Source organism: Synchiropus splendidus, chromosome 10 (assembly GCF_027744825.2).
Source record: "Synchiropus splendidus isolate RoL2022-P1 chromosome 10, RoL_Sspl_1.0, whole genome shotgun sequence".
Classification (NCBI taxonomy): Eukaryota; Metazoa; Chordata; class Actinopteri; order Syngnathiformes; family Callionymidae; genus Synchiropus; species Synchiropus splendidus.
In genome coordinates this window covers 12,141,671-12,168,989 of record NC_071343.1, presented here as the reverse complement: position 1 = coordinate 12,168,989, position 27,319 = coordinate 12,141,671, and the positions used below count along the sequence as shown (strand labels likewise).

Genomic DNA, 27,319 nt, shown 5'->3' with positions numbered 1-27,319 from the left:
GCTGTTAATCCTCCGCTGGTACGCAGATGAACTGTTGAATTGCAGCGGCAGGAGGCGATTGAGTGAATATTTGTCTGTTTAAATCTGCGTTTGCCGACTGGAACTGACACAGCTGAGTCATGGTCAACATGACTTGGGTTGAAACTGAAATTGTCTTCATTCAGTCCAGTCCTCCTGTGACAGAGGGGGGTTGAAGCTCAAAAAAGAGCTGTGCTAGCAAGGATAATGAAACAACAAGGAAGTAGCATGCGGGCTAGAGACGCCCCATGTCTAATGTATTGGTTTTAAAATAGAAAACAGGAAGTTCTGTAACATTAAATATTTGCTATAGTTTAAATAGTTGCTCTGGCTTTTGAATTGAGTATTATAAATTAAATAATTATTGTTTTTAATTACATACCACACTATTTATATATAATAAATATAATATTTAATTTAAAAAAATACATTCATTTATTTTTTGTCTCGCATGATAGAAGAGATTTATTTCACTGGAAACTACCTGGATTCACCGGCATCACTTTGAACGCTTGTGTCCACTTCACAGTCTTGTTCCCTGACTGACCCATATCTTGTCCCTATCACACTGTGACCCTTTTAATCTGCCCTAAATAGAGCTCTGCTGACACGACACTTGTAGGTGTGAGAGGCTCAGTGTCAGTTTGAGGCGCGGTCAGCTTTGAGCGAGGAGAGGTCCTCCTCTGCCGTGTCAGTGCTGGGTCTTGATAAGAGTCTATCCAACTGTCCCGCCATCAAACTGGGCAGTCAACAAGAATAGTGACAACACACATATATTCATGACACTGAAGAGGACTCATGTTCATGTCACTGTGTAACTTCTTTATAAAATTACAGAAATTCAGGTTATTGTCCAATATTCTCCTCAGATGCTGCCTTTAGTTATTATAAGCAGTTCCCCTTTAAAATGTACTTACTATAAATGAAAACATGATCTTGTCCTGGAGGAAAAAGGAAAATATGTGTAAAATGCACTGGAATATAGACTTATTTAGTATTTCAGAGCGGTGGACAGTTGCTTAAGTGCTCATGAGCAATGCACAGAAATCCCCTAAGTACTTTGTTTCTTTTGTTCAGTTTGTGAAGATAAATTTTTTCATTTTCCATGCGTCTTTAAGGTGTTTTCAAAATTCCCACCGATATGAAAGTACAATTTATTATTATTATTATTTAGATTGTTAATCTGCTTCTTTCAGATTACCATCCAGAAGGAAAGCGGTTTAGACGTCACAGCCCCAAAACACGGAAAGATTGATCTTAAAAATGCCCCTCACGTCGGTGGAAACCAGTGGGCTGGTGGAACAGGTGACATGTTTTTTTTCTGTGTGTGTGTGGGTGGCTGTATCCTTGTGGGGACAATTCTAAGCCTCAATTTGAGGATGAAAACTTCAAAATAACCGACCCATAATTATTGGGTTCAAGTTTGGTTTAGAATCCTGGTTAACGTTAGCCATTTGTTTTGGATGTCTTCGTTTAGGGTGAGAGGCTGGGGAAAGCAGTATGGCAAAGAGGTCCCCACAAGGATGGACATGCACACACAAGTGTGTGTGACTGGTGTGATTTTGAATGAACATGCAGACACATGATCCTGATGACCTTTGTTTCTTGCAGGTGGAAGAGACACGGCAGGTCTGGGAGGTAAGGGAGGTCCATATCGGCTGGATGCGGGACACAAGGTCTACCAGGTGTCTCAGGCAGAGAAGGATGCCGTTCCTGAGGATGTCCGCAGAGCTGCTCGGGAGATGGCAGAGAAGGCTTTCAAAGAAAGGTAAGGATCAGCTGGGTGTGTGCCTTGCCTTTTCTTCTGACCAGCTGTGTCCTGGTCCGTCTACCATCCAGGCGCATCACTTCATTTTACACCATCTGGTCCGCATCTGGAGTGATGGTCCAACCGAGTTGTGAGATGTGTGTGTGCACATTCATGTGTGGATGTGTGTCTTTACTTTGCCTCAGTGTGAAGGATTCTTAAAGAATCTCTTTGACTAGTGCAACCATGAAGGACGTCTCTGTTCTCACTCTGTCTCACTTGCTACACTCTCTCTAAAAGTCCCATCCCCCCTTTATCCCATGTCTTTTCCCCCATGTTCTGTTTTCATTCTTCATTTTTCTTTCATTTTTTTGGTCCCAGATCAGCATATTGGTGTGACCTACTTTTTTATTTGTTGTGTGAATATTAAATCTCTGTATTAGTTGTCTTCAGTACGTCTAACTGTACATTAGTGTATGATAGATCATTTTTAAAAATAGAACAGAATTTTATTCATTCATTTTATTTCTTAATTTTATTCCAAAAACACAATACAAGAATAAAAGACATAAAGAACTACATATATAATTTTATTTTAGAATAAATGGTATTGAATATAACATAAATATTGTAGAGTACATGTCTTTTGAAATACCTGTTGCTTTTTTACCATTAGAAAAAATCAAAGCTCTATGACTTAAAAATTTATGACAGAAAAATAATAGTATTATTTTCGGCTTGGACCTCGGAGAGACCTCCATACATCCTGCTCTGATCTTGTAGCTACATGCTGGAGATCATCTCCTATAGATGCCACACTAATGGACCTGTCAGGGTTTTCCCTGCCGCTGTCGTTCACTCTACAATCTAGTATTTATTTAGCTTAGAGCATCGAGCACCCTGCCACCATACCATCAACCTTGATGCACCTGACACACACACACACACACACACACTCACAAGCAAAAACAGGCTCAGGTATGCTCAGGCCCTGGAACGCCCACCTGCTCATGCACACACATGCCAATACACCAGCTGCTCTTTTACAAATCCAAACTGTTCCTCTTTCTGGATCATGACGGGGACTTCTCTCCTCCTGACACCTGACTGAATGATTTGAAAAGACTCTGTTTGATACATATTCCTTTCATAGATCATACCGTATTCAAAGCTTTTTTTTTTCACCATACCTGTTGTGTATAGTGTATCATGGCAACCTTGTTAAACCTAAACATCCTGAGCACCAACAAAATACTAGATACTCTTAAAATGAACAGGTTCTCCTCTATTCACTTCCAGAGATGTTTGTGTTCTTCTTGCTGCTTGCGCTGCATTACTTTTCGAAAATTGTGTATTTACAGTGAGTTCAGGAATTTAGAGGAAATAGCTTTGTGGCCACAGGATGCTGCAAATGTGTGCAGGAAGTCTGTCAGCCGCCGCTGCACATGACTGATGTCATCTGGTGTAAATACTGAGGAACTGAGCCCATAACTACTACAAACAAGTGAAAACAAGAAAGATAAGGATTCTGAATGTGGACCGTTCTAATTGTTTTACTGGGCATTTACTTTGTTGACGTGTTCAAATTGTACACGAGAAGCTTGATCTGTTTAAGGATTGCCTTTGTGTGAGGTAGCAGGAAAGTGTCAGTGGAAAATGAAAGTAATGCTTGTGTCCTGTTGCTGGCACATTTTATGAAAGTGAAACAGATCCATTAACTAAATAAATTCAATGCTTTATTTAGTTCACATTTTAGATCATATGACTGTTAAGTAATAGGTCATTGTTACATGTTGAGTCGAAATTCCTGCCACAAGTTACCTCCATGCTTCTTGACCTTCTCCGGGTTAGCGTGTTTAGTTTTTCTGATTGCACGGCAGATGCCTTCCGAGTGTAAACATCAAACTGAGTGTGTCTGCCCTCAAGCACGCACATGATCCGAGCGCTACTGAGACCAGACTTAACCGTAGGATCAGGTTTTGAAGTCTGCCCTGATTCCCTGTGTTGGGTTATGGTCTGGTTGTAGCCACGAGATTCAAACACCTGGTAAACCCGTCCAAATATCAAGACATAGCCAAGGTTTAACACCTGCAGGGGATTCTTATGAGAACCTAAACATTGGGCTTAAACAGTCATCCCACCTCTGTGTCATAAAAAGTGATCAAAAGAAACTGAATGACAACCTATTGATGGTGGGCCTGCTGGCTACAAGAAGGTGTGGTTCTTTACAGTTCCATCACTAAGTTCTAATGTCAAATAAATAGTGACATTTGTAGTCACTTCACTCCCTCAATTTCACTTTTCCCTCAAATTTGATTCCAATGTTTTCCTGAATACTGATGGTGTTTTTCTTTCTCATTCTGACCAACCGATCTTCTCTCTTCCTTTTTCCTTCCTGTTGAGATTCACTGCAGATTACATAGCAGAGCCAGTTTCAGAATCACAATAGACATTCAGATGTCTATAGAAATGGAGTGGAATCAATTCACTTTTAATGTAGAATGACTGAGAACAGGTTTTCACTGGGTTTGAGACTGTGCTGGTTGTTGGACGAAGTTGATGAAGTAACAATCTGCTTACTCTTCTTAATCAGGCTACGGGAGATTGACATGAGTGAGTACGACGCAGATACCTACGAACGCTTTTCCAGTGCAGTCAGGAGGCAAGTTCAGTCTCTGCGCATCATCCTGGACAATTTGCAGGTCGGTGTGAATCAAAATCCTTGGCACCTTCTGAGCCACATGTAATAGTTGTTTTATAGTGTCCACTTTGGAACACATACAAAAACCATTAATAAACAACTGAACCACTGCTACTAGTACTCATATGAATAAGTAGTTTATGTATGGTATATATAAGATTATTGTTTTTGTGTACCTATCGAATACTACTTTAAGTTTTATCAAACCTTTTGTTCTTGAGGTCACACTTGAAGTTGAAAGTTCTTTTTAGATGTTTCAGTCAAACTTTCCATCTCTTCAGTTCTTTATCTTTTTTAATTTAGTGCTTTTCTTATGATCTGTGTTTAAAAACAAACTCTTGAAAGTGTTGTATCTTCATCTTTTTTAACTAGCAATATAGCAATATGTAACTGGCCTCAAATGTCAGAGCAGAACAGCTAGAAGTTATTTATGAAATAAGATGATAAGATGACAGGTAAATATAGAGAAAACATGTGAGTGTTACAACTGATATGAACTGTGGTTTTGGCGTTGCAACGTGAAGTTGGAGGTGTCGGTCATAATCTCCTGTCACCTCAGCCGAGTACAGCATCAACACTCGCGTCATGACACAGTCATCTTAACTAGCTGGACCGCTAAGACAGGGGATCACAAAAAAGACATAAATCATATTTTTGGAACAACGGATCGAATGCGCTTCACTATTTTTAACCTTCCAAAGGCGACAGCTTCAAATCCAGTCCGTCATGTGATGCCATGAAATAGTTTATAATCTTTGTTGTCAGGAAGAGCAGGGGCGCTGTCCACTCTGGGGTTCCCTCATTGGTCTGGGGGTGGAAGGGTTGTACATCTGCTATTGTCTCCATCTCTTTATTTTGCTCGCGAGTTTCCTCACATTGTTCCAGCGCTTGTCACAGAAGTGTGTCAGCGAGGTCATGTGACTGAATCGTGAAAATCGTGCGGCTTGCTGGGCAGATTACAGAGCAGCGGCACGTCTCGCTCTATTATCCTCCCGTCCAGGTGTGAAGTTCACATGCTGCGGCCAGGGTGTTTGTGTTTGCCATCCAGGTGTTTGCAGGCGCGCCGCCGTCGGCTTTGAACTGCGGTTATTGTTTGTGTTTGTCCTCGCTGCCTCGGGGCTCTTTTCCCATAAAGATGAAGGAGATTATACCAATCGGAGCGGGCGTGACCAGGCACAGTCGTGTTATTTTAATCATACCTGCGGAGTGATGTGACACAGACACACGCATGCCGATCCATTTCTGGCAGCTTCTAAGAAAACTGTATTGTGTTTGTGGGGATGAGTGTCCCTGGAGGGAAACCCCGGCATCCATCCATCAGCGATCTGCTAATGTAAACACCTGGATCTACATTGGAAGGGGAAGTAGCCTCATTGTCGTACGTCTGATCTGACTACATATTCCAGTTATTGGCTCCTAATGCTAAAGCAATTTAAGTCGAGAGTCTACCTGACACATCTGACTATGATGTTTTGGTTATTGGCGGTAACTAATTACTAGGGGTGTAATTCGATTACAAAAATGTATCAAATAAATTAGAGAATTTGGGATTCATTAATCGCAGTTTAATGGTATGAGAATATTTGCCACAAGAAGCCACATTTTTCAATTTGAAAGAATTTGGTATATTACCCATACATTTCAGTTCAGTTTCACAGCAGCACAATAAATCACGATGGTGGCTATATTCCAGTTTTTATATCACCTTATTTAAACTAAAGCTCTATTAATGTCTTGGAAATATTTGTATAAGAATTTCAGTTTTATAAGAATTTCAAGTCCATTCAGAGTAGTGGAAACCCTGGCCATTGTGTAGCGAAAAACCTCCCTGAACAAAAGCAAACAGATGCTTTGGTTTGCTTTTGTTCAGGGATTCCTCCATGTTTGTTGTTGTTGTTCTCATCCTAGTTGCCACGTGTCTTGTGTCGTTGTTCACCAAAGACACTCACTTACATTGATCTACTTCCTGTTGAAATCCCTTAGATTTTCTCTTGTGGAAGTGTCTGAATAATTGTGGGTATTGATCATCTCTGTACAAAGTCATAAGAGTATTTGCTTGTCACTCATCAGCAGCAAGTAGAAAAGTAAGATTTAAATACTTTAGCATGTTGATGTGTTGTTTTTGCCTGCGTTTACCTCATGGCTAGAAACCACTTCTGTTCTAGCAGCATGCCGTCTTCAAACAAGCTCTGGCTATTGTTCGTCTCTTTATTACGCATGAGATTAATATCAGGAACAATAACAATGCTAGTTTGGAACAGAAGACGGTGTGCTCTGGGTTCCTCCCTTTGTCCTCTCCGTACAGTGGCGTTCATTTCCATGCACGTGTTTCAAAAGTCTTCCTTCCGGACGACCACAGAAGCAGCAATAGCTTTCTAAGAACTGCTGGCTTTAAGGGTGACCCAGAGCGCGAGTGGCGGAGTGGGTGTGGCGTAGAGGGCGGCATGGGGTTTGGCTTGTGGTACCCAACTTCCCACATGGAATGTTAATTCCATGCAGCCTTATTGTCAGTAAACAGTGAAGGGTGACAGCCTGTATTTCGAGACGATGAACTTGTTAGTCAGACATTATAAGATCTTTAAACTGTAATTGCAACATTTCCTGATTCTTATTATTGGCTTAGCAGTTAGCCTTTTTACTGAAATGACCCCGAGTAACACAGGCAATGGCATCATGGCTCAATATCTTGTCGCTAAGGAAGAGAAAGTGTTGGTGCACACTTGCAAGAAGTGTCAAAATGCTGTTTATATATTTGGAAACATGACTCAAGACGTGTGTGTCACCTTCAGGCCAAAGGGAAGGAGCGACAGTGGCTGAAGAATCAGGCGCTCGGGGAACTGGACGACGCAAAGATCATCGACGGGCTAACGGGCGAGAAGTCTATTTATAAACGCAGAGGAGAACAGGAGCCAGAGGTGCATGTTTTTTCTTGCCACGCCTTCAAAGTCAGCCACACACTGAAGGCCTCTCATACGCAGTTCTGACCTTCATCCGTCACATTCCAGAGATGTGTGTGAGATTATTATTACACCCCTGTTTTTCGTCATTTTTGTCCACTCCCACTCCTCCAACCTTTTCCCTCCAAATTTAGCTCTTACATTTTCAGTCCCAGCATGAAGGTGCACAGAAAGGCCACAGCACACTCCTCTTTCCTCAAATGTCTAGTTTGTAACCATGAAAATGGAACCAGTGTTTTTACTCCACTTCCAGCTGGGCAGCCCTCAGCAGAAGCCCAAGCGACTGCGGGTGCTAGCTGACGTGTCGGGAAGCATGTACCGTTTCAACGGCGTGGACGGCAGGCTGGAGCGCTCCATGGAGGCCGTGTGCATGGTGATGGAGGCGCTGGAGAACTATGAACACAAGTTCAAGGTGAAAACGTACACACTACAGCTCACTGACTACAAGTGGACGGTCACTCATGACCACGATGACCAGCTGCTACTGACGACTATTCTACAACAACTATTACTTCTTAGTAGCCAGTGCTGCTCCCACCACAAGTCCTTTACAGATGTGGCACGACCAAAGTCTGCCACCTCGCTCTGTTCTTCTACTACCTGAGCCACTTATGGTTACTGCCTACAGTCATACCACTATTACTATTATGGCTACGATGGCTACCTTTAATCCTCGAGGCAAAGCTATGATTGTACAGCTCTGTATTGGCAGTTATCTGGCGATATGCTACGTATAGTTGAATTCCCCACTGTGGGACCAATAAATGCAACTATATTGTAATTCCATGAGTATTTGACTCATGTACAGTACCTCATTTCCCTTTGAATGTTGCGGATGCCGGTCTTATCTCCTTAGATTCAACCATTGGGGCGGTTAGCAGACGCTGCCTCTCCAACCTGGGCTTGAACTATTGGGAGATCTTGTTGTGATGTTTGGAGATTATGAAGAGTTATGAGGCTAAAATGCCCCGATACCTGAATACAACTCAGAAACACTAACATAACTAAGCATTCATTAGTTGATTAAATATTTATATAGCGTGACTAAATTATTGAGATAGTATCACGCCGTCACAATATTTCAGTGGAGGGATATTTTCCTACCTGCCTGCTTTCTAAAGTAACACTACTAATTCTGCTGCTGTTAACTACTGTGCCTCAGTTTTTACTGCCTCTTGTAAGTTCTAGTGTTACTTATTCTGTGGCTATTGTTTCTTACTACAGACTTGACATCCTGCATTTCCACTGCTACTGCTGTTACCACTATGAGCCTCACTGTCGCTGACATCACCGTCATGTTACTGATGTCAGTACTATGAGTCACTGCTATGACTTTGCCTATTACTAAACTATTACGAGATCAGAAGATTTCTTTAAAAACAACGGCTACTGTTTCTGGTGGAAACCGTCACCCCACCCTGCACTTCATCTCCAACATCAGTGATTTAGAGTTGGTTATCTGGCACAGTTTGATTGGGGCTCTGATACATTTGGGGTGTGAGGCTTTCACAGACTCCTCGGCCCCTGTGTGACACTAAAGCCGCCCTGACATCAGCACACAGGCGCACACTTTCCCCATCACATGTCACAGGCTGCTTGCTTGGCAGAAGATTCACCTTGTAAAAACTGATCCTATGACTCTCCGTCCTCACGTGTTCGCATGATTCATGGAGCTGTGACATCATCAGAGACCTGGGGCGTCGTGTTTCATTGAGAGCCACAGGATGGAAATACACTTTTTTAATAGCAGCTTGTTGTTGAACTGAAACGCTAATATTTGGTATTCCAGAAGGCCTGTTCACATCATGTATGACGCTTGAAATAGAGGGGTGAGGGGCCGGGACTCTTATGTAAGAGTGATGGATGGCGCATGGGAGGCATGTGTACATCTGACAGGTTATCATAGTTTAGCGGGAGGTGGCGGCCGTGAAGATACCCGGGTGTAAGTTATGGTCTGATGTTTCTGCCACGTCACACCTGCGTGCCGCCACTTCAGTCCTGCATGAGGCGGGGAATGCTACATGTTGTGTAACAGTTCAGTCACAGAGCTTCACCGAGCTCATGCCATGCATGTTCAGATGACTGGTTTGACTTTCTACTGCTATTTTGGATTCTTCACCGCACTACTGTTACTGGCACTTGCCCAACTACTATTATCACAACTGATCGCAAGCTTCTGCTGTCTTTTCCATCCCTCCTCCTGTTCCCTCCATTTCCCTTTGTCCCTGTCTCTTCCTGTCTTCTCCCTTTCTTCACCTCATCCTTCTACTGTCCTGCACTTTGACTTCCTTCCAGCCTTGTCTCCTCCCTTACCCTCTTTGTTTCCTTCCCCCCTTTTGTCATGCTGAGCTGACCGACAAATATTTACTTTCAATGTTTTCTTGTTGCCTGCCACATGACCACCCAATAGTAATGCAAACTTCCCTTTGCTTTTTTGGCATTCCAGTACGACATCATGGGCCACTCTGGCGACGGCTTCGACATCGAGCTGGTCAGAGCCGACAAAGTGCCCAAGAATGACAAGCAGAGGCTCAAAGTTCTGAAGGTACGGCCCTGTGTCATCCTCTTCTCTTCATCCTCCTGTCCGTCCTTTATTCTTCTCCATTTGCCTTTTACTTTCTGCTCATGTCCCTTACTCGTTGCTTTCCTCTTCATCGTCCTCCTGTCTCCTTCTCACCCACCTCCTTCCCTCCTCACCGTCCTCTCCTGGCATCCTCGTATCCCCGGCAGACGATGCATGCTCACTCTCAGTTCTGCATGAGCGGAGACTTCACCCTGGAAGGCACTGAGCACAGCATCAAGGAGTTGGGACGCGAGGAAGCCGACGAGCATTTCGTCGTGGTTCTAAGCGACGCTAACTTGGAGCGCTACGGGATCCGGCCTGAACACTTCGCCCAGGTCCTGACCTCTGACCCGCAGGTCCATGCCTTCGCCATTTTCATCGGATCTCTGGGCGATCAGGCTGAAAGGTGAGTAAATGGAGGGTGAGCACAAGTTAAACAAATGAATAAAAATAATAACTATAATAGTAAAATTATCTTTTTTGATTATGTATTTTAATAACTTATTCAAGTATATTTAAAATAAGAATTCTGAAAAATAAATAATATAATAAAAAAGTAATATAATCCTTCATTTAAACACTGTTTCATAAAATATTTTGTTAAATACACAAATAAAACAATAATTTGCTTGTAAAATTTTCATTTCATCTGTTTGGATAGTCTGCACATTTTTAAAGCAATAAATTAAGTTGTAAAAAAACTGATTTTTTTTTGTTTAAAGTTAAAAATAAATGTGGGATAAATCAAGCAAAGCATCATTACTGAGAAACTACTCAAATCATGTGGAACTAAAAATTATCTTTAAAATATTTTAGGATTAGAAAGGTAAGTAGTTAAATTAATGATATTGTTCATAAATAATACAACTAAATAAAAAAAAGTAAAATAACTACTGTACTATACGTAAGTTTACAGTGATTTTTTTTTTTTGCAACAGGTGCAACATGCAACAGGTTTTAGATATTAAGTTTTAATTTGTACGAATAGTTAGTCAGCAAATAACTAAAAGAAAAAGTGGTTCAAATAGAAATGAATGATGGAGATGCATCAGCATCAAGCTGTTAGACTGGTCAGACGGTTTGCCGAGCTTATGTAAGTTCATGATCCTCGTGAACTCTGGAGTGTCTTTGTGTTGCGAGCAGTTAAAACACCAAAATAGATGAGGAAGTTACATAACAGGCGACAAAGAGCCTCATTTATGGCGGTGGGTTTATGCAAATGAGGGGGCCCCTCCATTCATCACACACCAGGTCTTCACCCATTTCGTGGAGATTTGTGTTGTTGCCACACTTCAAGGTTACTCAACTTTTATTTCCCTTTTTTCCAGACTTCAAAAGACTCTTCCTGCTGGAAGATCCTTCGTTGCCATGGACACCAAACAGATCCCTCAAATACTGCAGCAGATTTTCACGTCCACCATGTTGTCCAGTGTCTGAAACATACAAAGTTGGAAAACAGAAACCAAGACCAAGAGGTAGATTGGAGTCATCACATGACACCTCGCTCGAGAAAGAAGGAAGTGCAGGACGTTTTTGTGATTTGCTTTTTGTTTCACTCTTCTGAATGAGAGAACATCTGAATCTGACCCTGTGTGAACTATGACCTGTGATGCTCTGTTTTTACGGATAACAATGAAGAGTCAATCTCGTACAGATAGTCATGAGGGTCGTCCCTCCAGCTCTGTGAGCCGTCACTGAGCGTCCAGGTTACTTGTGTACAGTGATGCAGAAACAAGTCACCTGTCCACCAGTTCATGGATTTCTCCTGGCAAATCTAAATGAAAATGACTGTAAAATAAAAAAATATCAGACACATAATTGATTTATTGTTTATAGTTGAGTATATTGATCATGTGAGTTGCTTGAAATAATGATTTGTACTTGCAGCGCGTCTTGATCCCAGATCATATTTCACCCAGTCTCAGGAGGAAAGAGTCATCTCACTGACGTGACAGAGTTTATCTGCCATCAGCTGCTGCCACAAGCGCTGTCGAGGTTGCCAGGCAAAATCTGACGCCTTGTCCAGCGCAAGGTCGCTTTCAGTGGCCGGACTCAAACAACCTGCTGCTTTTACACGCTGTGTTCAGGTCCACTTTTCGTTCTGGAATCCTTTTATGGGCTGAAACAAACCTCACAGTGGGAGGTGAAAACGAAAGGCGACACTTGGAGGGTGCCAGTGTCAATATCTTGGCTGGATGAGCAGCAGGGAATTTCCCACCTGACTTCGCTTTCGCTCTTTCAAGGCTGCCGCTGTAGGAGCATGTATGAGTGTGTGTGTGTGTGTTCTCTGGCAGCGTCCATGTCAACATGATCGCCCCCTTTTCCTTCCTGGCTTCTGGATCTTGTGACACCCACTGACCGCCTCAGTCCCGCATGGAATCCCAGATCACCTTTCATTACTGACCCCCCATTTCTTAACTGTGACGGCAAAATGTCTGTCGCCGAGTTGGGTTTATCATAACTTGACTGTCATGATTTCATTTTCTTGTTTCTGTTATCCGCTTTTTATTGTCTATTTATCTGTTGTTTTTCACACTAATTTTGTTTCTGCTGTGTCACAATAATGAGCTCTTTAAGGCTGCTTTGTGTTGGACAATAACAAACCTCATTTTTATTTACAACAGCAGTCAGAATTTGACTCTCATTTAAGGCATAAAATTGCAGAATAACGGCTTCATATTTATACACAATAGCATGTTCAACTGTAGATACCTTTGCCTTATGTGATTGTATAGAATTATTTGTGATGTAATTCATTAAAGTTATCATATTCATATCATCATATTAACTGTTGTCCTCCCTGTGTATTTCATGATGTCCAGACTGTTTCCGAAACAATATTGCTGCATTTGTGTGACGAATACTACAAGTGCTAAAATCTATTTCCAATAAAATAAATCCTTTTAGTTTAAGTTAAAGTTGGAGTGAATAATTGGGAATTAAAAAGAAACATGTTTAATAATTCCTATTGTACTTGAAATGCATGAATAATTTTTTTTTTTATTTTTACTTTACGATTTATTTTACGACACATGAAAACACAAGAAAAAATATACCTCTCTGTGTTACCATAATATTTACACATTAGTACATCTGTTTTCTGGCTCTGTTTGTTGACGACATTCCAAGCGAATTGGGGCTCAATGTCTTGCTCAAGAGCACATAGGTAGTGGTTGCTAGAATCATTCTTGTAGCGGAAAAACAAGGTGAAGACCAGAGGTTGCTGTTGAGTTAAGTTTGTTTACAGACACAAGAGGCTGCTCTTGTGATCCAACTCCTGAGCAGGATCGGTACTTCTGGTTCCCACGTCTCGCCACTCTATTGACACGCGTTTTATCAGCGTGGAATTGCGCCGACAAACACTGCTGAATGGTTGTTTGTGATAAACACCTGGTGGACACTTGAAAACTGATTACCACGTCTAGACTGGTGTTCTGTCACGCGTGTGAATCACTTCTGCTTCCTGCTCCATGCATTTCATCACTCGCCAGCTTTTCTGTGATTCACAACTTATTTTGGGGATTTTCTTTTTGCTGGCGCTGCATTTAAATCCTCTTCCTGTTTTGCAAAGGGGACAAAAGGAATGTCACCAAAAAAAAGACTTGAAACATGAAAAGAAATGTGTTTTTCAGAGATATGACTGGCAGCGTAGTGATTGTTTTATATGTTTATTTATGAATGGTGAACCGCAAAAACGTTAGCATGATGCTAACAGTCAAAACTGGGAAGTTGTTTATCTACTAATTTAGTTGAGTAAAAAAACACACAAGAATTGGAACTTTAAAAATATGCTTTTTTTTATATAAATCTCAACAGTGCCAAAAAAAACGTATGTAACATGTGTACTTTCCATTTGTGTGTCACTCCACACCAAATCACTGGGGGTGTTCTCTGAAAAAAGGGGGGGCACTGCCCTCTTTTCACTGAACAAGATCCCTTTTCAGTGTGAGCAGCTTAGTCTCTGACTCACACACCTGCCCCTGTCGTCTTCTAATAGAGCCGTCCTCTGAATCTCATGAGCCGAGCTGCTGACAGACCCACAGACGGGTCGCTGCGGCGACTGACACTCAGAAATGCTGATAGTGAGAAGTTCAGCCGCGGTGATGAAAACCGGCGGCGGTAACAGCGGCGGATTACAAGTCGGAGTTTCAGCACTTCATCCTCCTTCATCCAGAATTATGACACACTTTTGTGTGCTGTTAATCCCGACATGAGCTGGTGTCTGACGGCGAGTCCGGGCAGCGTCGCTGACGTCAACCATACAAGGCCATATGGAGAAGATTAGTCCGAGATAGACGCAGGGATTCTCGGGTTTTAGAAGTCAAACCTTGAGACACAGTCGTGGAAATTGGACTGGTGAAATGATGGAAGCTGGAGAGTGACTGTTCTCAAGTTTAATGTGTCTTCTTCCCAAACTTCAGCCAGCTCTGACTGAGACAGGTCCTTTAGTCTTGAACGAGATGTGGCCTCCTCCAAGGTGTTGCAACTCCATCTCATGAGATCCTAAACCTCCAGTTGTCCTGGACTGTGGGCGATAGTAGCTTCCTCTGCCTTTGACAGAGATTTGTATTTACAGAAATGGACTTTGTTCTCATGTTTTTTTTTTTTAAAACAATATTATTTTGTACTCCATCTGCAGCTGTTGCTGTGCATTATGGGACTGGGCCGGGAGGAGTGTCCAACGAGACATGAACAATAAACAAACCCAAATGATGTTGCCATGGCCATATACGATCAAAGTACTGGATTATTTATTTACTGTTTTTCTATTGTTAACACTTCTAATTATTTATTATAACCTTATAAATCCTGCTGTTTCAAAAAATCCAAGTTGTTTACTTAAACCTTTTTAAACGCACAATTTAAACACATTTCTATCAAACAATTTCATTTTCTAAACCTCGTAATTTTTCAAATTTATATTGTATATTCTAATTGCGTGATTTTGATTTTCCTCATTGTCCTCATTGTTTTTTGGGCACTTTTTTTAACAGCTAAACAAGTCGTCCTGGTCAGGAAAAATGCTGCTCATGCTCAAACTTTCATAGTCTGTTGGTGACTGCGGTCACTGACCTCAGCAGAAACTGCGCTAACTGAGTCCGTATCAGCAAGTCCGTCATCGCGTTGTCACCGCAGATGTCTCACCAGATTGACGCTCAGAAACTCTTTCAGTTGTGATTCTTATAAATAGAACGTTTCTCCTCCAGCTAGCGAAACTCTGAAAACCACCCTACAAGTTTCATTCAACATCTTTCTTCTGCTTTTCCTGTGATTTCACCATGAATGAATCACCACGGGACTCCTCTGTTCCACCGTTGCTCAACTTTCCATCTCTGTCTGAGGGGAAGTGGCTTCTGGCAGAATGTGTCTGTGGTCACTTCTCAAGCTCACAGATGATAGTTCCCTCGACAACCAACCAACCTCATGGTGTTTATTGACATGATAAAGTAGTCGCTGTGGTGACAGGAGGAAGCGACAGATGCTTGTCACTCGTGTTTTCAATAACAGTCGCACCAAATTTCATTCGCTAAATCATGAGTTACCTAAACATTCCACAGATGGAACATCGGTCTGAGCTCCCTTTGTAGGGTGCAAAAACTTCTCAAATTCTAGCTGTGATGTCTTCACAGAACTGGGTCTTAAGTTTTTAGAATCTAACGGAAAAAGCGTGTTTCCTTGGTGACCAGCTTTCACTGCCTGTTTTGGTCATCGTTGCCGTTTGTAAGTTGTTCCGCTGCATCAGTGGTGCGTCTCTAACAGAGTGATTTGTTTAGCAGATTGAGTCATTCCTCTGCTGTGTCATTCCTTCCTCCCAGAGCGCGACCCACCTCCAGTCTAAGTCTCAAGACAATGAATCTGCCCTTTGATGAGAAAAGGAGGGATCTTGCTGCCAGCGCTGGATTCTTCCTGCTAGTAGCCCGCGCTCTGTGTGTGTTGTTGTTCCTCTCGCCACCCAGAACAAGGGAGGGTCTGTAGACGGTGTCTGGTCTGCAGCTCAGACCCAACAACAGCCCGAGGAGGAAGCCAGTCATGACCGTAATGATGATGAAGGACGTGGGGAAAGGATGAAAGCTGGAGAGTGACCATTCTCAACGACTTCTTCTTCATCGTCCTCTCATCTGCTGCGAGGTCACAGTGTCATCAGGGAACTGCTCCTCCCAACCTCAGCCGGCTCTGACTAAGACAGGTCCGTCATGCTTGAACTAGATGTGTCTCCTACCAAGTGTGGAGATTACATCTCATGAGATCCTGAAGCTCTGCTTGTCCACACTGTCCTCAAAAAGGCAGCTGTCGAAGTTCCCAGACAGCTGACTGCTCGAGATTAGATGCAACAAAAACCTTCATCCACACCAACCGTCTTTGTAGAACAGTTTCATTTGATATAGAGAAACTGCAGACTTAAAGTCTTCTCTGTTACAGGCAAAAACAACCTTAATAAGGTCATTATTATTGTAAGTTCTATAAGATCTAGATTACTTTCTTTATTCTTTTCTTTAATGTTAACAAGCATACAATGTTACGCAGGTGTACGTACAATAATTTTATAGACAAATGATACTATTTACAGAGACGGTGATAAGTTGATGGGCACAAAACTCAAGTTAGCACATTTTTATCGGCAAGAATATTAAAGCAAAATCCATCCTCTTTGTTCCCAAATCCCATGTTGGTTTTGTCTTGACCTGAGTCCAGGTCTTGTCTTTCGCTCGAGTTGAGGTGTCCAAACCTGAAGTTCCAACCCATCAGAACCCATGAGGTGTCATGCAACAGCTGACTGAGAATTGACTGATCCCAGTGTTCAGAGACCTGACTGGAGATGCTTTCTATGCTAGATGGGTTCGAATGAAAACGCCTCCCCGGCCCATTCAGGACCGGTTCGACCACCCCAAGGCCAGAGTATCAGTCCTAACTCAACATCCATGTCTGGACTTGTTTTTTTTTTATCTCCCAGAAGTCTTGGTCTTGACTTGCAAGCCTTGATCCTGTAGCATCACACTGGCCCAGTTTCAGCCCAGTTTGACCCCCTGTACTTGTCTCAATCCCTAAAAAGCACTGTTTCTTAGTATAATATATTGCATAGTACACGCCTAAGTATTGGTCTCGGCACCAAAAAGGCCAGTTTTCAATTTTCTTGTCTTGGTTTCAACCTCTGAAGTTCACTAAACCTAGTCCTCTGATGGATCATCCAAAATTCTTGACCCCTTAAACACTTGGTCTTCCCAAGCTTTGATCACTGCGCTTTGATTTCTCTGGGTAAAAATATATTTTCCACCCTAAAGAACATGTTGCTTGCCTCATCTTCATCTGGAACCATCTTGGTGCTGGTGCCTGCAACTCTTGGTCTTCATTCCCACCTTCATACCCACCTGTCCTTGGTTGCTCTAAAGCAGCAAACGTCTTGTGTCTTACCTATTCCAAATCCTCCATGGTCCTTGACCGCCTGACCTCGAACTATCTAGTCTTGAGTCATGTGGCCTTGAGCCTCATGCGTGCGAATCTTAGCCGACCTTTGCTCCACTGAGGAAGTTCACCTCAGACTTGATAAAAACAAGCATCAGCGTTTTTCTGTTTTCAACCCAGAACGGTCTACTGAAGTGACCTCTTTCTTTTATATCTATCAAAACAACAATACAATTGCATCGACTCACTGTACCACAAGGAACTTTATGACTCTGTGATATACATTATTGTTCGTGATCAAAACACACACAGAACGGATGACGGCTCGATCAGCTCAGCAGGAAATTCCTGCAGGCTTCCTGACGTCTGGTCATTCGACTGTGTTCCCAGAGTTTTAATCCCTGAATCATACTTCAGCTTCATTGTGTGTGGGTAGCACAGGGTCTGCTGCTGAGACCGAATGAATATCCACGGCTTCACATTACAAGCTGAACACACACAATAAAGATGGCTGTCGTATTTATTATATTCTGCTTATTTCTGCTGAAGCTGATCTCAGCTACTCGGGGTGAGAGGCAGATGTCGTCCCAGCTCCTGTACACTGTGATGCAGCATGTGTTCCGAAACCTTTCACTCACCATTCCCTACCAAAGACTAGTGCCGACCTCCCCTGTCGACAGAATACTATCCAGGTGGTCATAATGTAAAGTCAAATTGGCGTTTGGCTCAAATCAGAATTGGCCTCTGTTACAAAGGGGAGCGTGCAGAGTCTTGTCCAGATCTTCCACTTGAACTTTCTGTTTGTTATCTCGCTGGAAGGCAGAGGGAAGACTGAGCGATGGCAGCTGTTTACAGTGGGATAATTCCACAGAGAGAACCAATCGATAGTATTTGTATTGGAGGTCGACGCTACGTGCTGAAGAAACCACCGGTGAAGGTTTGGATTTGGTTTGAATCTTTCTCTTAATAAATCAATGGGCCGTGATTTAAATAAACCGCTGAACTTCACCACGACAGCCCTGATTTATCCTTTTAAATTTAGGTTAATGGACTTGGAGTCTTGGCTCTGATTTATTGTCTGAGAAAACAGCGCCGCTCCAATAGGCGTAAATCTGGGCAAGACCAGGCGAAGCGCAGGGGGAGAGCATAAAGTAGTCCATCACCATTCAGCAACTTTCACCCGGCGGGAGACGAACCCTTCAGCGATGAGGAGGACGGTGTTTGTCTTGGTCAGTCGCTGTGTCGAGCGGTGTCAGTGAAGGTTCTGAGGAGGGTTCGCCCCGAGGTGGACGGAGGAGGAGTAGCCCACTGTGTAAATGGGAGGTGTTGACACAAGGATATCGCCTTACAGTTGTAATTACCACCGCAGCAGTAGGTCAGAACTACATCAGACCAAAGGAACTAAGGTGCCTTGTCTTAAGAAGGTGCATAGATTGAGATTGCAAGCTGGAAGCAAGCATCCATCCTGGAACCACTTGTTATTTTTGGCGGAACTACTCCGTCAACTCAACCCAATAACTCAAGATGTTAGTGGCCTCCATCCATCAGGTGAGCTAAGGTGAGGACACCCCCCCTCAGGCTCCAGTTCTCATATGCACTGGGTCTTAATAACAGGGTGCAGTTGCCGGCCCCGAGCTACACGCTGACCCACCAGTCGTGCTGAGAAAACAGAAGGAGGTGGTGAAAACTAACACGGCCTCTTCTCCCTCCCACGTGTGTGTATAAGTGGAGCCGTTGATAAGTGAAGCAACAATGGAGGAGTTTGGAAGTGCAGCTGATAACAGAGGGTGAGTGACAAAGAGATTAGTGGAGGAGGAGGAGGATGCTGAAGGATGGAGAGGAAGAACAGCAGGGTGGGAGGGGAAGTGAAAGTTGGAGGAGGGTCCAGAGAAGTCAGCATCTGTTGGGACTCACTTCAGAACAATAGTCTCAGTCTGTGGTCCTACTGAAGACAGAGCTCTCTGGCCTTCATGGTCATCTGTGTTTGGGCTGAACTTGGAGTTTTCTTCCTCCAGTTAGTCATGATGACAACCTACTCTTACTTCTGCTCCACCAGAAAAAACCTCGTCCGTATATTTCACCACAGGAATGTGTTTAGAAAAAGACACCTTGTATCTCTTTTCTGTGTCAGAAACATCTTGCTTATCTGAGGTTGGGTCATGAGGGTTGAGCAAGGGGGCGTGGCTTGCCTTTCCAAACAAACCTCCTGATGGTTTGTTTGGAATGGTTTCTGATGGTGATGCTGCTCTGAAGGAACAGCATGGTGAAACTGTGAGGTGTGATCCTTCCTGTGTTTGCCACCTCTTTCCTTTTGCTCACAGATGTAGCTGAAAAGTCATGCCTTTTGGCTCAGCTCTTTCTTCAGACTGTCGGAGTCAATTGAAACAAATACTGTTGATATTTGTTTTAAATGTTTGTGTTTATTCTGCCAGCCTTAGCTTGTTCAACTGGATTGCAAGTCCGATGCGATGGCGTGTCCACCTCACAGTGAACTGGATGGTGAAGTCACGAGCGAAGCCACATCCATGTGTTAATGACCGCACGCTTGTCAATGCTCGTGACCGGGCTGTATTGTATTTTGGGATATTGATCTTTTGCCTGGCCGGCTAACGTGAGTGCACTCCAGTTCCTGTCGACTCTCGCTGGCTCTGTTTTCCATCTGCCTGCTGGCATCACAGGATCAGACACATGTGCGCCGCTGAGAAGACAGAACCCATTGTTGCTGCACGGGGAGACTTTTAGGACTCAAAAAGGAACAAACAACGTCAGTGCCACGTTTCCAAACAAGAGAAAGCCTCTGACTTGATGCTGATAAACAGACCCAAAAGTGAGGGGAGCGAGTGAATATGGGACAACAGGGACATTTTAGTAGCAAGGACTACTCTTTGGTTTGTTGACTTAATCTCGTATCACACGTCAGTGACCCACATGAACAATACAACATGTATGTACAACAGCATCCAGGCTAACGTTTACATCCTCATACCTCCAACAGTGGCTTCAGCTCCGCCCTTTTCTTCTCCGTTGGTTCACCAAACCAAGTGAGATTATCAGTGCAGATACAAGAGGTTGCAACACTGGATATGCAGGAAACAAAACACAGCACTGCAGCCAATGACACGTCTTTATGCGTGATGTCATGATGTGTTGTCCCAATTCTTAGGGACGTGAATCACTTCACTTCGTCGTCGGAGGGCACTTCATAGTGGAGGGAGCTCAAAACCAAGTGCGAGTGTTAGGGGGAGAAATGGGACACAGCCTATATCTGATCTAGGTTGATCTGCCCTCACTCAGAATCACCAGTGGACACATGCTTTTTATATTCTTTGTCTAGTCAACATTCAATTTCAGCCACAATCTATCCAAGAAAACGCACACCGCACCTTTAATCCCGACTGCTCCTTCCAACCAGTACCTTCAAATAGAGTGACACTTTGACCTTGAACCCTGTCTTTCAAAACCTAAAGTACATTAATGATTCCTGCTGTAGGCTCTTTTGTCTCCAGGAAGGAAAAGACGAGCCACTGCGCGAGCAAACACATTAACACACAGCCTGTAAAAGCCAGTGAAGCATTCCCCCGGCCCTTGTACTTAACGCGTTAAATACTTAACCCAGGCTGAACCTTTCTCAAACTTCAACAAGTCTTAACCTTCTCACACACACTTTGAAGTTTCCAAGACCAGTTAAAGTATCACCACTGTTTTGACAGACTTTTCAGTAACTCCCTTAGCGATGTTATCTTGGGCTCAAACTTTTGTCCGCAATGATATTATTGTGAAAACATTTTTTAAAAATGATCTCTAAAATGAGGCATATTTTTGTATAAAGCATGTTTTCTTTATTTTATTTTTGCACAGCACTAATATTTTGAGGGAATAAAAGACAGAGGCGGATTCATCCGTTCGTATGGTGAGCACCTGAACGCAGCGCCACAGCTGCCTGCTGTAAACCTCATATCTATAGAATATATGTGGCGCCCACTTTCAAACTGGTGAGTGCTTTTAAATGACATCCTTCATGTACAAAAATCTTTCTGGGTCGAAACAACATGTTTTTCTCCCAAGAAGCGACTGTTTAGAAATCCATCCAGCACCTGTCCCCGAGCTTCCCATTCAGCTGCATGAATGTCCACGGCCTCTGTCAGCCTTAACACACCCACATATTGTTCAGATTTCCCTGTGACCACAGTCGCCTGTGTGTGTGAAACATCTGTGACCTGGTTCCTGCTGGACGGATGAGGCCAAACATGCTGGCAAAGTCCAGAGTGGGCTTGTCGTAATGGTGAGATTTCATCACCACCGGGGAATGAGACTCCTCGGAGCAGTGTGTGGAAGTTGTATTAGAGCTAAACTATTGAGTGGAGTATGACCGCACTATTCCTGGATGTAACTGCAAAATGAAAGTGGATTCTTGTTCTGTTTTTTCTTTCTGTAATTTAAAAAACGTCACCTGCTTAAGAAAAAAAGAGTATTTTGCATTTTAGATTTTACATTTCATTTGTATATTTTTGTTGTTTATAGTGACATTTAAGTGCATGTAAAGTTTTTCTGATTCTAAAAACATTGAATGGCCTGAAAATACTCACTTAAACCTTTGGTTTACTTCATTTACAAATCAAATTTTATGAGCTTGAGTCTCATAAAAGCTCTTAAGAATAATGCCTGTCTTGCATGGACGGCAATGACAGGCCGTTCACCCTGGAATTTCCATCCCGTTGTAGCTGGATGCGTAGAGCATTTCCACACCCTTCAGGTACATTAGAGGTGAGCAACTAAGTATAGGCTGCGACCATCGAGAGGGTTTGTCATGCCAAAAGACAGGAGCTCAGAAGAAAACAGTCCTATATGTAACTTAAGTTATGTGAGTTACATATTCTAAACAGGGCTGGGAATCAAATTTATTAATAACCCAAAAAAAAAGAAAATCGTTTGATCCAAATAATTCAGATTAATTATAAACTTCCATTCTCAAGCAGATTCCTATGAATTTTGATCATTATGAAATATGAAATATTTAAATTGTATATTGGATGGTCTTTTCTGAATACTTAAAATATGTATAATAAATGTAAAGGCACTGACTCGCGTTGTATTTTTCCCTAAATATATTGAATATCAATTCATCACGCTTTGCTCCGACCTTATGGGGGCCACATTTTCCGGCCCCTGCAGCACAGTAGAGAGATGGCTCAGTGTTGAGTCCGATACTCAGAATTATGACGCGTCATCGTTCGCACCACTCGCTCCGTGCTCCACGACGACGTTTTCATTTCATCTGAGCAGCGTAATAAGTTGCAGACAGCTGAACCCATCAACATGAAAACACGTAACACGTGAGCGCAGCCAGCGGGGACATCTGCACACCAGCGACCCAGTGGTAAGCTGAACCTGATATTTGGCCGGGCGTGTTTCTGTCTCTTTGTGATGTGGACTCACATCTGTGCGTCTCTGCCCTGCTTATACATAGCCTGACCACTTCAGCAGTCTTCGGCAGGGGCCCCCCGCAGGAATCCGTCTGGTGTCGAGAGTAACACATGGAAGCACATCTCCAGTTATCCACTTCTCTTTCGTCTCTCCCGCCACGCGTTCAGAGACTGCTGCTCCGTCTTGGTCCGAGCAAATCCCTGCCTCGCTTTCCCACACTTCCAGCTCCCTACACAAACAACTCCGGTGCCAAGGCTAACACTTCTGCTGCCAATAAAAGATGCCCGCTGCTGCCAGGCCAAAATGTTATTTTAGAAGAGAGGGGAGCCCGCCGTGCCCTCGCCAGACCATTTGTTGTGTCAACATGGTCCTAGAGCTCCCTGCCAACTGTCCGAAATTCGGGGTCCAAGCCGCCATTGAGACCTATTGACCCTTCCCGCTTGTCTGATCTGAACAATCCGTCCACAGGCAAGTGAATGGTCTTATTTCCGCACCTGCTTCTGCGTTACGATGTCACCAACATAGCATTAAGCTGCATCCACCGACCCTTGACCTCTGGTGGCAGCAGACAGAGGGGTGCCTCTGACATAAGACTGAGGCAGCCACACCTGCTGCCCGGCCAGCAAGGGGTCACTCCCTCCTGTGTGCCTCCACCACTGGAAATAGACCCAGGCGTTACATAAGTAGGGGCTTTGTTGAGTGCTTGATAAATGAGGACAGAAAGGGGAAACGCCGAGACGATATGTTACTGTTACTGTGCAGCGACATGGCACAGTTTGCTCTCTTCAGGAGGAAGTGAGCAGCACCTCTGACCACATGATGGAGATGTTAATGAGATCATGTGCTGGTATGTTGTGGTGATAAAGGGAGGGTGGCTTTAGAGATGGCCACCATCAGATTTACTCACCAACTGGGGGGAAAAAAAGGAAAATATTGGGGGGTAAATACAGAAGGGGGAGGCACTCAATAGCTCAGTGAAGTCCAGAAACTCTCTGTAGTGGCTATATATTGATGGACATGTGATGGGAGCAATACAAGTGCGGACAATCCGCAGTACCCAGGATGCCTTGCTCCAGTGGTTGGTGCCATTGTTTTTGGTGAGTCAAGGGCCTTTTGTATCACGGTTCCATCCTGGCTGACCGGAACCACTGGTGTTTAAGTGTTTTGATCATGGAAAAAAAAAAACGATTCACCTCTTTTAAATATCAATAATTCATATTTTATTGTATTCTTGGGTTTCTTGTCGGCAGTAGCTTCATAAATACTCAGGTTGCATCCCAGTTGGTTCTGAGGAGTTTCCAGTTCACATTCAGACTTAAAGCTGATCAGTTTATTCAGAGATCTGTCTGTTTCGTGTGACAGCAAATAAAATATATGACAATTATTATTTACATATGGTACAAAAATATATCTGACAAAACAAAACAAAAAACAAATTTACAATAAGAAGCTCTATAAAATAAGAAATATACCTCTAATACAAAAGGCTTTGCATCACTCTGAGTTAAGGTTTGGGCTTGTTCAATGCTCCAGTGTGACTCCTCACAAAAGGCCATGGAATCTGTTACCTCATGGCTGCGGAGTATTCTTGTCCTCATGTCCCCTAGAAAGCTAATTTAGTTTGTCCCTCTGTCTGCTGGCGTCCGCCAGGGTGGCCTGGACTCCGCCGGCCAGGTTAACTTTAGGAAGAAGCGCTGGCAGGACCCGACGCCGACCTGGAGCCACTTAGCAGTTGCTGTGTCATCCAGCTGGATTCTCTTGGGGTTTTCTTTTTCAGTGTGGGGGGCAGGAGCTGCTCAAGGGGAGGGGGGTCCAAACTTCCACTCCCTCATGGCTTCATGACTAAGCGTCCCAGTCACATATCTAAAAGAAAAAAAAAGACAGACCTGATGAGAACTCTTGGCTCAGGACGGCAGACGCTCTGGTCATCGTAAACACCAGTGACCCTAATAAACACACACACACACAGGGGGCGCCGCTTCGGCCCAGGACGTCTGCCAGCCTCATGAATTACACATATTCAGCGGCACAGGAAACAAAAGTCCGACTCCCACTTGGGTCTCATGCCACGCCTGACATTTACAGTTGGAATTCAAGGCCCACTTTGCACCCGCGCACATTCCTCATTTCCATGCAAGTCGCAACACACAAGCCCCGTAGAAGCGCAATGGTCGCGGCTAAATTTAAGGCAGGCTGGTTGGTGGCTTTTCACCACAGCCCTCCTCCTATTACCGACACTCCACTTGCAAAACAAAGTGACACAACCTTTGGCAGCGAAAACGTAAACAGCATTAAGGTTTTTTAGCTGTGTTCTGACTGCTTCTGGAGATATGGATCTGTGGAGTCGCTGTGAATGAGCGGAGCGTGCAACTTGTCCTGACAGCGTATTGTTTCTTTGAAACGCAGTGGGAGTGAGCGGCCTGTCACTTTAGGAGTGGTCATTAGCAGAGGAACAAAGCGCTGGCGCCAGGATACGTGCTCATTCATCACAAGTGCTCACCCTCTAATGTCTTGTCGAGATCGGCGATGAAGTCCTCCAACTCTTTGGTGTCGCCCAGCTTGGCTGATGGGGAGACAAGGCAGGACATCTTCACGGACGCTCTCTCTCTCTCACTCGCTCTTCAAACAATATTCTAAACTTACGTTTGGGTGACATCAGAGGCGGGGGGGAGGCGGCGGGGGAGAAGATGGTGGGAGAGTTGAGGCGCTCGTCGCTGAAGCTGAAGCTATTCCTGTTCAGCGATTCAGCACCTGGCAGACACAGACAAGCGACGAAACGTTCAGACCTGTGTGTGTCTGTGTGTGATCCTCTGCTGCGATCTGTGTCAGTGGAGCGAAGGTTGGTTTGTAATGAGCGCATTCTCCTCGCCTCGGACCTGTCACTCACTCTTGAGCTGCAGAGACACCAAACGCAGAGGAAGGAGGACAACTGACTGCAACTTTCATGTCCATGCTTACACCTCATTTCTTTTGGAATCAGTCAAGATAAGCATCGACTGCAGCAGTAACCGACCCCTGACTCGTGCAGCACTTGAGAGCTTCTTCTCTGAGGACCGTCTTAAATGTCACCTCCTCGCTGACCCACTCATCGTCCGCACAGAACACCCCCCCCCCAGACTAACATCCGCTGTTGAAATGATCGTGTCCAGTCTCCCATAGCCACAGGCCTCCACCCTGTGACTGATCAGTTCATCCATCACCCGGCGACACAAAAGGCCCCTGCATGGGACGGGCCCTTGTGTGGACTGCCATGGCAAGGACGAGCCTCCTGCTGGAATCTAAAGCCTCAGGCCTCTCTACCAGATCATTACACTGCAGTTCCAACCACTCGCCTCGGTTTCACTGCCCTCATTACCCGATCATTAGCCCTCCAGTAATGATCCATTTATTAGCCTCATAAAGACACAGAATATGAAACATAACAGCAAGTTATCTTTTTCAATTGTTGCCCTGTACTGGCTCCGCAGAGTCGGCTAACAGAAGACGATAGAGGAGAACAATCCAACCAGTGTTTACTAGGGAGGCGCACGTTGCTCTCAACACGCGCATCAACTATAGTGCAGGATGGTGGAGGACGTTGTTTGGCAACCGGGGATCTTCACGTGTCAAACACAACCAGGACAGGGTTCAAATAAACACACTTTCTATAAAGTAGAAAGTCAGCCATGTATAAAAAAATGTACTTTTAAGAGATTGAAACAATATAAATAGGAATACTATGCGATGCACGGGCCACACAAGAGCTGGGGCCGCCACTGCCTCCGTGTACATGTTGCACATGTTGTGAGACACTTTGAGAGGGAAATGAAGGTGGAACTCACTCTCGGAGTCGCTGATGCCGCTGTCACTGACGCTGGCGCTGCTCCTCCTCTTCATGGTCTTCAGGTGCTCGTCGTACCTGAAGTGTCGCTTCTCCACCGGGGACGTGAAGTCCTCGATCACCGCGTCGAACTCGCACAGCACATCGCTCAGATCGTCCACGTTGATGAGCTTCTCTGCCGCCCGCCAAAATAAACAAAACTTTTTTTAATGAACCGATCCGATCCGGACACTGACGTGACACTCAGAGACGCGCAGAGGAAGGTGTTGGTTTTTGTTACCTTGAGATGTGAGTTTTGGAGACTTCATCGCGCCAAGTCCGAGTCACGGTCCGTGTAAAAAGTCCTGAAGGAGTCATCCCCTCAACCAGAAGACCCGCTCTTTTAACGAGTCCTGCTGAGGGGGCGGGGCCTAGGGAGGCGTGCGAGGAGAGGGCTGCGTGACTCCAAGCGCGTTTCTTTTTTTTCCACAGAGTTTCAGTTCATGTGACAGTTTGTGCGCGTCATTTGCTTTAAGTGACTGACACCTCATCTGCCCGAGAATTTGACTTTGTGTGTGTGAGAGTGTGTGTGTGTGTGTGAGTGTGTGTGTGTGTGTGAGTGTGAGCTTTAATAATAAAAGTGTGTGGCTTCCTCTCATTTCTTTATTTGTGTGTGAATAAACCGATCACGCCGATATCGGCCGATCAT

The 27,319-nt window shown here is 44.1% G+C and overlaps 2 protein-coding genes across 2 annotated transcripts in view; one reads left to right on the top strand and one right to left on the bottom strand.

Moving 5' to 3' along the window:
* Positions 1-12,756, top strand: part of vwa8 (von Willebrand factor A domain containing 8) — a 40,758-nt gene extending 28,002 nt beyond the window's left edge. The window contains exons 38-45 of the mRNA XM_053876344.1: positions 1,215-1,323; positions 1,630-1,786; positions 4,359-4,467; positions 7,256-7,381; positions 7,677-7,835; positions 9,870-9,968; positions 10,154-10,392; positions 11,315-12,756. Of these exons, the coding sequence (XP_053732319.1) occupies positions 1,215-1,323; positions 1,630-1,786; positions 4,359-4,467; positions 7,256-7,381; positions 7,677-7,835; positions 9,870-9,968; positions 10,154-10,392; positions 11,315-11,423 (1,107 nt within the window). The 3' untranslated portion in view covers positions 11,424-12,756. The remainder of the gene's footprint in view (positions 1-1,214; positions 1,324-1,629; positions 1,787-4,358; positions 4,468-7,255; positions 7,382-7,676; positions 7,836-9,869; positions 9,969-10,153; positions 10,393-11,314) is intronic.
* An 11,251-nt stretch (positions 12,757-24,007) lies between these two features.
* On the bottom strand, positions 24,008-27,034 carry rgcc (regulator of cell cycle). Its single transcript, XM_053877308.1, has 5 exons — positions 26,912-27,034; positions 26,633-26,806; positions 25,455-25,562; positions 25,312-25,374; positions 24,008-24,674 (listed from the first exon to the last, which is right to left on the bottom strand). The coding sequence occupies exons 1-5, from the start codon at positions 26,937-26,939 to the stop codon at positions 24,667-24,669; spliced, it is 381 nt and encodes a 126-aa protein (XP_053733283.1). The 5' UTR covers positions 26,940-27,034; the 3' UTR covers positions 24,008-24,666.
* Between the last annotated feature and the right edge of the window lie 285 nt (positions 27,035-27,319).